The 9,738-nt window shown below is 39.3% G+C and overlaps 1 protein-coding gene across 1 annotated transcript in view; it reads left to right on the top strand.

Annotated features, from left to right (window-relative positions):
• Positions 1-9,738, top strand: part of DNAJC8 (DnaJ heat shock protein family (Hsp40) member C8) — a 22,749-nt gene that overhangs the window by 10,592 nt on the left and 2,419 nt on the right. The window contains exons 3-8 of the mRNA XM_007461797.1: positions 1,018-1,074; positions 3,592-3,658; positions 4,176-4,270; positions 5,803-5,874; positions 8,540-8,631; positions 9,506-9,581. Of these exons, the coding sequence (XP_007461859.1) occupies positions 1,018-1,074; positions 3,592-3,658; positions 4,176-4,270; positions 5,803-5,874; positions 8,540-8,631; positions 9,506-9,581 (459 nt within the window). The remainder of the gene's footprint in view (positions 1-1,017; positions 1,075-3,591; positions 3,659-4,175; positions 4,271-5,802; positions 5,875-8,539; positions 8,632-9,505; positions 9,582-9,738) is intronic.

Below are 9,738 nucleotides of genomic sequence, written 5' to 3'. Positions count from 1 at the left end.
CAGCAGGTAGTAGCTGCTATGTAAATGTTTGAATGAATGTGTGTTTTTGTGGTGAGGGAATCAGAATCCTTGATGACGAATGTCAACACCACGATACCCAGGGTTGGAGAAGAATGATAAAACTTATCTTTAAAACAGTGTTGCTCAAAAAATACAGATTTTGCTGTCACTTGACCGTACCCAATTCTACTAAGTTCTACTGAGCTGGAATCAGACTTTCCTAGAGTGAACCCCTGGCATGGTTCTCAGATTTCCACTCTGGGTTGAGAACTATTGAGCCATGTAAATTATAACGTGGAGCCAAGTGGACATTTCTTGATTGAGATGAAAATCAGCTGTGGGGGGGCTTTATTTGAAGATCTACAGTTCTCCCTCATTAAAAAAAAAAAAAATCAGGTAGCCAGCCTAATTATTTCCATGTTGAGTTACTGTACTTTCTCCACATTTGCAAAGGTAAGTAGAGGGTGGGTACTTTTCTTAACGAATGAACGAGAAAGGCAACATTTTTCTCATGGTCCGTAAACATGTCCCTGGGTGTAGGGTAATTTATTATTTTTCTGATGGAGTGAAAGAAACCACTGAATTAATTTGAGAACCCTGAAACACTATAGCTATTATTCTGTTATTGGTTTACTCATTTATATTTCTTGAACATTTTTTAGAACTGTATGTCAGGTACTGTTATAGAATGCTGAGTACTGTTCTAGATGCTGATTGTAAAATGTATAATTATTGGGCATCTCTTAAATCTATAAATTCTTTTAATCTCTTTTACAGTTTTGATTTTTTTGTTTGTTTTGTGGTACGTGGGCCTCTCACTGTTGTGGCCTCGCCTGTTGCGGAACACAGGCTCCGGACGCGCAGGCTCAGCGGCCATGGCTCATGGGCCCAGCCGCTCCGCGGCATGTGGGATCCTCTTGGACCCGGGCACGAACCCGTGTCCCCTGCATCGGCAGGTGGACTCTCGACCACTGTGCCACCAGGGAAGCCCTACAGTTTTGATTTTGATTCTTCCAGGTTCTTCAGATAGATCCTGAAGTGACAGATGAAGAAATAAAAAAGAGGTTTCGGCAGGTATGATACTATATTTCTGTAGTAGGTGGAGTTTGAACCTTTTAAAAATGTATTGAGTGCATGATTCTCTTAGGACTTGAGGGTTATTATCAGGGCATTCTATTATGACTTTTGGGCCAAAATTTAATCTTTTTTATTTTTTAAGGCTATGTAACTCTGAAAAAAAACTTACAGTGACATACAAATCTTAAATAATTTAATGACCACAGCTTACCTGTGAATAGGATGAATTTTACATCCAAATAGAATCTCTCCAGTTCCTTAATTAAGAGAGAGAAGTACAAGGTAGAGTAGTAGAGCTTACATGGAGTCACACTTATCAAATCCCCTGGCTTCTAGGAGATTCATAACAGTGTTTTATTTTTAAGTTCATTTAACAGTGTTAAATGATTTTATTTTTAAAGTTCTATTCCTCAGTAATTTTATCTTTTGCAAACGTATGAATACTCAAGATACCTGGTTTAATATAGAGTGCTTTCAGAAAGTTCTCTAGGAAAGGAGATCCGCAACCTCTGATTCTTGCCCATTCTAATATTTAATAACTCAAGCTGCAGAGTTTTATAGTAGCCTTTTAAAACACCCTTCCAGTTTTGACAGCTGAGTAACCCCCCAGCCTTTTCTTCTATGAGTTGAATAATCATACTCCCTGTAATGTCTTTGCAAATTGGATTTTCTGTATATTTCATGTCTTTTTTTTTAACTTTCCTCAACTTATATCTTTTATATACTTCATATTTTAATAGGGCCTGACCAGTGCTGAATATAATTCTCAGCTCCTGCATGACAGACTTGTTAATATCCAGTGTTATGCTTGCTTTTTCAATACAGTCATTGCCTCCACATTGCTGACTCATAATCATCTTCTGATCTACTGTTAAGCCAAGGTGTTTTTATCTTTGCCTACTCAGTCATTTCCCATTGTATAACTTCATAGCTTTTTTGCTTCCTGACTTCTTCTCTGCACTTATATTCAGCTTTTTCCCCTTCTTCTAAAATTTCAAATTTTCTAACGTAATGCATTAGAAATCTTCCTGAATTCAATAAGCAGTCATTCAAATTCATAGTAAAAACTTTTAGACTATTTATGTAGCTATATGAAGAACTCAATAAGAGTTCTTATTTAGTCATTAATAGAGCCTAATAGTTAAGAGTGTGGGTGCTGGAGCTGTATGACTTGAGTTTCTGTCTTGGCTGTACCTCTTACAAGCAGTGTGAGCTCTGGCAAGTTACTTTCAACCTTCCTGTGCCCTGTTACCTCATTTATAAAATGCATGTAATGATGGTGGCTGCCCCTGGGGTTTTTATAAGGATTTGAATGAGGCAACACACCTAAAGCACTTAGAGTAGGTCTTAGCCTATGGTATGTCCTCTTCATGTGCTAGCTGTTGCCATTGTGTGTTAGTATGCTAAGTTCTTTACTCATTATCTCATTTCATCCTTACAACAACCTGGTGAGATATAGGTATACAGTATTGTCCCACTTAGAGAGGAGGAAACTGAGGCGGAGATAGATCAAGTGAATTGCTCAAGGTCTCACAGCTAGCAGGTGATTGAAGTTGAAATTGGAACCCAGGATTTTGGCTCCAGTAATGCTGGATTTAGCAGTAGATCCCTACTTGATGTCATCCCCTAGCACAGTCCCTCTGTTCAAACTGTTTCTGTCTGTTGGTGATAGTAGGTCAGTGGTTCTTAACCCTGGCTGTCCGAAAGGATCACCTATGGAGGTTTTTGCTTTTTAACTTTTTGTTATAAGAAATTTTTGTTATATTTTAAAAAGAAAGAATAAGAGAATGAAAGCCCATATATTCACCACCTATATGCAACAGTTCCCTTCATTAACTCTATACGTATTTTTGGCAGAACTGTAGATCACAGACCCTATGATGCTTCACCCCTAAGTACTTAAGCAGTTATCCCACCAAAGTAAAAAAAGGACATATTCTTGCATAACTACTTGTCACACCTAACAAATGAACACTAATTCCTTACCATCATCTGATACCCAGTCTAGTAGAGGTTTGAAAAGTACAGATGCCGGAGACTGATTCAGAAGGTCTCAGGCTGGAAAGTAGACCTCTGTATTCCTAAAAATCTGCACAGGGTTGGAACGCAGCCAGAACTGAGAGCCACTGCTCGATATTAGAAGTTCTTTTCGGAAAGAGATGATATCTCAGACCTGTTTAATCCTCTCTAGTGCTCCATATAAGAAACATAAAAGGAACTTGGTACTTTTTGTTCTTTCCTTCCCCCTCCCAAATTATCACAACATCTTCATAATGCTAGGCTTACATTTGTTCGCAAATAAATGTTTTCCATCTGTGCAATTACCTGTTGGTACTTGAATTTTATTAAGGACTAACACTTCTGGACATTTTATGATATTTATTAATTTTTTAAAAATGCCTCTGGCTGGCAGTTTTTGCCCTAATAAGAGCTTTTGGTTGTAAAGAGGCACAGTGCAGGCGAAGTTACTAAATGTTCCTCTTATTGACAAAGCTGTCTTTTCTCTTATTATAGTTATCCATATTGGTGCATCCTGACAAAAATCAAGATGATGCTGACAGAGCACAAAAGGCTTTTGAAGGTATTTGTATATTTACCTGCTTCTGAGTAACATATTGTCAGTGCTTGGGACTAACTGTTCCCAGTCCTGGATCAAGAAAAGAATGTTACAGTTTTGTCTTCTGGTCATGAAGAAGCTGTGGTTTTCAGTAGAACGGTTGTCATTCAAAGCAGAATGTTGCTGTTTAGAAATAGACCTTAACTTTGGTTTGTTAAAACTTTTATGTGCCAACAAAGATTGTTACTGCATAGGATCATTTTTTTCCTTTGAACATAAAAAATATTTGGAAGAATTTGATCACTGAGTTAAATCTAGATGTGGTGTATTTAACCTTGAGCATATATTTAATTTTTTTCCAAGGCTCTCAAGGAAAATCATTGCTGTAGTTGTATGTTTTTAAATTAGTTTAACAACAGTAAATAATTTAACAAAGTAGGGAATGCTTTTAGACGGCACAAGTCCATTTACACTGCCTGAGTATAGTTCAGACTTTGAGAGGGTGTTTGCAGAAACAGTTAATTTCAATGTTTTGCATTAGCTGTGGACAAAGCTTACAAGTTGCTACTGGATCAGGAACAAAAGAAGAGGGCCCTGGATGTAATTCAGGCAGGAAAAGAATACGTGGAACACACCGTAAGTATTTATAGTGCTGCTGTGTTTACAGGAAGTATTAGTAAGCCTTGGGCACCTTGCCTTGTAGGAGGGTAAATGTTAACATTAACATAGCAATGCCTGACTGGCCTGACTGCTCCTGTGGTCTCCACCACTTTGCTGTGGTGGTCATGAACAGTGCATGCGCTTTCCCTAGCAGTCCCTTGTTGTGGAAAGAGGGTTTTTCTTGCTCTCTCATCACAGTACCCCATTCTGAAAGTGGAACAGGGGAGCAGCCATGGTGCTGCTTGACCCTGGACTTTTATTCTTGTCTCTGTAAAAGGGTTGAAACAAGGGCTTGAGAAAGGCTGGCAAGGGGATATGAGTAAATATTTTTAAAAAAATAGGACGAGATACATGTCTGTATTAATAATAGGGTTGGGAAGGACTCAATTGAAATAAATTCAGTTTTAGCTGTCTTTATATTTTTCCATTACCTAAATCTCCCGAGTGGTGGGAAGTGTTAAGATAGCTTCTTTGAGGTAAGAAAGGTCTTTGTTTTATTTTTTTACTTGCTAGGGCAAGAATCTTGAGGCTGTTTTATAAGAGCAGTTTCAATTGGGAGTGAATATGGATGTAACCTTTTCTTTGAAGAGCTTTGGAATCTGTAACAACTATATAACCAATAATAGTAATGAGGCCAATTTAGATGAGGGACATGAGTAAAAAGAAGAGACAGACTGCCATAACTCTGTCTTGCTGGTCATGTGTTGGAATTTGAGGGCCAAATTCTGGTAGAAACCAGAAAAGAACCTGACAATCTGTCCCTGAATTATTGTGATAGTTACCCTTCCTCTGTATTTTGCCTGTAAAGGAGCCACCCTCAGGCTTTCTGACCACAGGGTGGCAGTAGGGCCTTTTTGAGCTTGGAAAGCACTTGGCTTTTTGCCGGACTGAATGGTTAATGGAGTAATGTCATTCTTTTGTGAATGGATATATTTATTTTTGGGGGGAATCTCAATGGTGGCCAAAGTGATGAAAACATCAGTTAATGTGTTGTGAAGATCGTTGGTTTAAGGAGGTTTCACAGTGAAAATTATCCAGAATGCCGTTGCAGAAATGCCAGAAAACAATCATATTGGATGCTGCAAATTCTGTAGCTTCTTTAAAACTTGACAAATGTACTTTTTTTTTTTTAGCTATAAACACATAACCACGAGCCATGAAACATAAATGCATAATCTGTTCAATGTATCAAAGGCTCTTTGGATCTGGCCTAGGATCTGAAATGTATCAAAGGCTCTTTGGATCTGGCCTAGGATCTGATAAGTTGGGGACAACTCCCCAGCCGGTCCCCTTGTGTTGGAATTTAGATGAGGTTAGAGAAAGAACCCCTGGTTCCTAGTTTTCTTTGATTGCGTTGCTGTTTTGGAGGGGAGGGGAGTGGCTCATCTTTTTTCAATGCAAACTTTTTGTTATACCTGTAGAAAAATGCACATATTCTATGTGTGCAGCTTAATGGATATTCTCAAAGTATGAGTGCTCATTTTTTGATGGAAAAAAATTCTTTTTAGGTGAAAGAGCGAAAAAAGCAATTAAAGAAGGAAGGAAAGCCTACAAATGTGGAGGAGGATGATCCTGAGCTGGTAAGTTAAATATGGGAAAAACCACCTCATCTTGTGTGAATGGGTTCACTGATTGGTGGGTTAAAGAGAGGGAAGCTTAAGGAATGTTGCATACATGCTAGAAACATTTTCACTTAAAATATTAAAGTGTATATTCATTCTCCTTTTTGAAAAATCCACCTTTTTTTGGACATAGGGCTATGGCCTTTCCTTTGAGGGTTTGTCTGCTCATTGGAGTTCGCAGTAGACTTTATTTTATAAAACACACAGAGCATTATCCATAGTTTCTGCTTTTAATTTCTTTTGAAGAACATTGAAAACTTAGGTACCTGTGAAGCAAAGCAAGAGCAGAATCCTAGATTGTTTTTTCAGTCTTTTCCAGCTGTCTCACCTGTACCTAATTCAACAGTGGTTATTTTTAGGGACCTGTGTTTGACTCTTTCTAAAGCATTCCACTTAGTTTTAAAAGAACCAACAAGCATTTATTTTTATAACCACACTCATCAATTTCTGTGATGTTTAAATCACATAAGTACAGTAGTAATTGCAACTGGGATAGACAGCTTTGGGAGCAACCACAAATGACTCTTGGTAAACAGCTGTCTACAGCCACGGGTACCCATTGTGCTGCAGGTAATAACGTGCTTCCAGGGAAATGGCAAGCATCTGGTTTTTTTTTTTTTAAATTTTTATTTGGTTGCACCAGGGCTTAGTTGCGGCTTGCGGCCCCCTTAATTGTGGCATGCAAACTCTTAGTTGTGGCATAGCATGTGGGATCTAGTTCCCTGACCAGGGATTGAACCTGGGTCCCCTGCATTGGGAGTGCAGATTTTAACCACTGCACCACCAGGGAAGTCCCCGAGCATCTGTTAATCCCGTGGGTTCGTCAGTGGAGATTGGTTAAGAGAGAGATTCTACTTATGTATTTGTATCTGATTGCCTCACTAGCCTGAAAAATTTTAAGTCATCTTAATCTTGCCTCAAGTTAGGTCAATAAATAACTTAATCCACATGCTTATTTTAAAAGATTTATAGAGGAGCAGCCGTCTTACTAGGGAAGCTTCCTGTGAACTTCTTCCATCAGTGATTTTACTAACAGCAGCTGGTCCCCTCTTCTGTTTGGTAACACTGCTTGAGAGCTGCTAGGCCATCTTTTCCACTAGCCACTTGTTTGGGGTTTACTCCATTCCAGTATTTTAGTTTTTTTTCTCCTCAGCCCTACTTTCCCTTCCCTTTAATTATCCTTTTTAGTCTTTTCTGAAGACCCTCTTATAAATATTCCTTGCTCCTCCTAAGTTGTTAAGAACCTTAACTTTTTTTAGTTGTCTTTTTTTTCCTGCTTATAAAGGAACACATGCTAATGATAGAAAATTTGGAAAAAGCAGGAAAATATAAAAAATTAAAATCACCAGAAACTGTTCATCCAGGAGCTTTTAAAAATATTGAAATATTCATTACAGATTCCTTCACCTCTTTGATGTTTGTCCTTATTAGGGGCTGGAGTTTGTCAGCATTGCTTTCATTGAGCAGTGCCTGGGAGGTAACAGTATTAAAGAGAAGTGACAGTAATTTGGGGATTCCTTTACTTCCCCTTTTTTCCATATGTCAGTCTTGCTCCAGTGTCTCTGATTTTAGGATATAAATCGTATGAAATCTGCATGATGGGTTATTTTTTATATTTCTTTGTATATTTAAAATATATTTGGGGGAAAAAGTTTTAAAGATAAGAGTTTTGTTTTCTATCTAATGCTGTGTTACCTGTTTCTGCCAACGTAAGAGTCAGAATATAAGCTCAGCTGCATACAACTGAGACCCCAAATGGCAGTGGTTTGAACAAGTCAGTGACTTTTTTCTCTCCTGTGTAGTAGTTTTTGGGAAGATGTCTGCTGGACTGCGTGTCACTCAAGGACTCAGTGTCCTCCTTTCTGTGGCTCTGCCAACAAGTGTGTTGCCTCCATTCTCACAGTCCAGGATGTGTCATCACCTCACCCATGTACAAACAGCAGGATAGAGGAATAGGGCGGGAGGGATAAGTGTGCTCCCTCTAAGAACACTCCAGAAAGTTGCTACATCACTTTTCCTTATAGCTCATTGGCTAAAACAAGTTACATGGCCACGCCTAGCTACAGAGAAGCCTGAGAAATACAGGCTTTTGCGCTGGGTGGCCATGTGCTTTAAGATAAGGGAGTGTACAAGAAGGTAGAACACGTCATGGGGCGAGGATAGGGGACAACTAGTATCTCTGCCACAGTCGGGAGACTCCTGAGACTAGTCTGATAGCACCTGCATATCTCCAGTACCTCTCTTGGTGCCTAGCTCAGAGTAATTATAAGATATGTGTGAAAAGAAAGAATGAAAGTTATTTTTGGAAGTTCTTTGGAAGAAGGGGCCCTCCAAAATTTCAGTGGTTGTGATAAGTGGGTAAAAATTTTTTTTTCTCTTAATTGGTGCTTTTTACCAGAGCAAGGCTTCTCTGTATCACCTGAGTGGTGAAAGTGGAAAGAGCTCATAGGAGGATGTGTTATTTATCTCCCAGGAGAGAGCCAGCATCCTGAAGTGGTTCTCTCTGGAGAGTCTTTTTTCCTTGCTGGTCTAATCTGCTTTTGTCCTGGGCTCCATCTAAAAATATTTGATTCAAATTGCTGGTAAAATATTTACTTTGCTTTTCTTCTTAATTTTTTTGTAGTTCAAACAAGCAGTATACAAACAGACCATGAAACTCTTTGCTGAGCTGGAAATTAAAAGGAAAGAGAGAGAAGCCAAAGAGATGCATGAAAGGTATATATTAGTATATTCGTTTAAGCCATGTCTGAATACCTAGATTAACCAAGATGGTCTTCGGAGATTTTCCTGGTGAAGGAATTATGTTACAGTACGTCGTATAAGAGACTGTCTAAAATAGTTATCTGAAACAGCCAAACTTTTGAATCACTAGGGTAAGGAATTCTCTCTGACTTCTGGGAAATATTGAATAGGCCTGTCCTTAGGGAGTTTATAATCAAGAGTGCTGTGTGTTTTCTTCCTGATTTCCTGCAGTGAAGTAGGCAGTTATTCAGGCCAGAGCCTTTTGTGTGACTAGTGGCTGCAGCTTTGGTGAGTATGTAGTGTCATACAGTGTAATCACTTAAAATATATTTATTGCCGGAAAGTATGATTTCCTTTGCTCATCAGAGATCTTGAGGTTAATTTAGTTTATGTGTTTTGTATTGTTGATTGGTGTTTAGCAATAACTAGGTTTTGCTAGTTGGGGTTGTGTGAAATGGCCTTGTTTTAGGATAGGGTTTTGTCCAGAGATCCTCTTGAACAAGAACCTCTGCTATTGTAATGGTCACTCTACTGAAGTAAGGTGGCCTGGGTTCTTGAGATGGCAGGGACTGGGCCTGGAATCTCCGATTAGTGTTGGCTGGGCTTTGACGACCTCGTCTGTCTCTCTCTGTGACAGGGGTATCTGTATCTTGCCGCACAGTCTCATCTGCATGTTTTAGAATGACATTTGTACCGTGCTTTGAGCCCTTTCCAGACAGCCGTCTTTGGAGAGCTCTAGGGAGTTGGTTTACTTTATACGCTTGCTTCTGTGGGGAAACGCCTAACTTGTATGGTTAACACCGTCTCCAGGTATCATATAAATCCTGTGGCCTGGTTTTCCTCCTAGGAAGCGACAAAGGGAAGAAGAGATTGAAGCTCAAGAAAAAGCCAAACGAGAAAGGGAGTGGCAGAAAAATTTTGAGGTAAGTTTCCAAGGTGGCCAGGGACTCTTATTCCAGAGTAAGAAAACTTCCCAGCATGGAAGCTTGATTCCTGGGCATTGCCAGGACTGACTGGGGTGGACAGTCGGGGAAATGGCTTATGTGGGGAAGAGCGGGGGCTTTGGGGGCTGAGTCCTCG

The sequence above is a fragment of the Lipotes vexillifer genome, unplaced genomic scaffold (genome assembly GCF_000442215.2).
Source record: "Lipotes vexillifer unplaced genomic scaffold, Lipotes_vexillifer_v1.1 scaffold699, whole genome shotgun sequence".
Lineage (NCBI taxonomy): Eukaryota > Metazoa > Chordata > Mammalia > Artiodactyla > Lipotidae > Lipotes > Lipotes vexillifer.
This window is presented reverse-complemented; position numbering and strand designations above follow the sequence as displayed.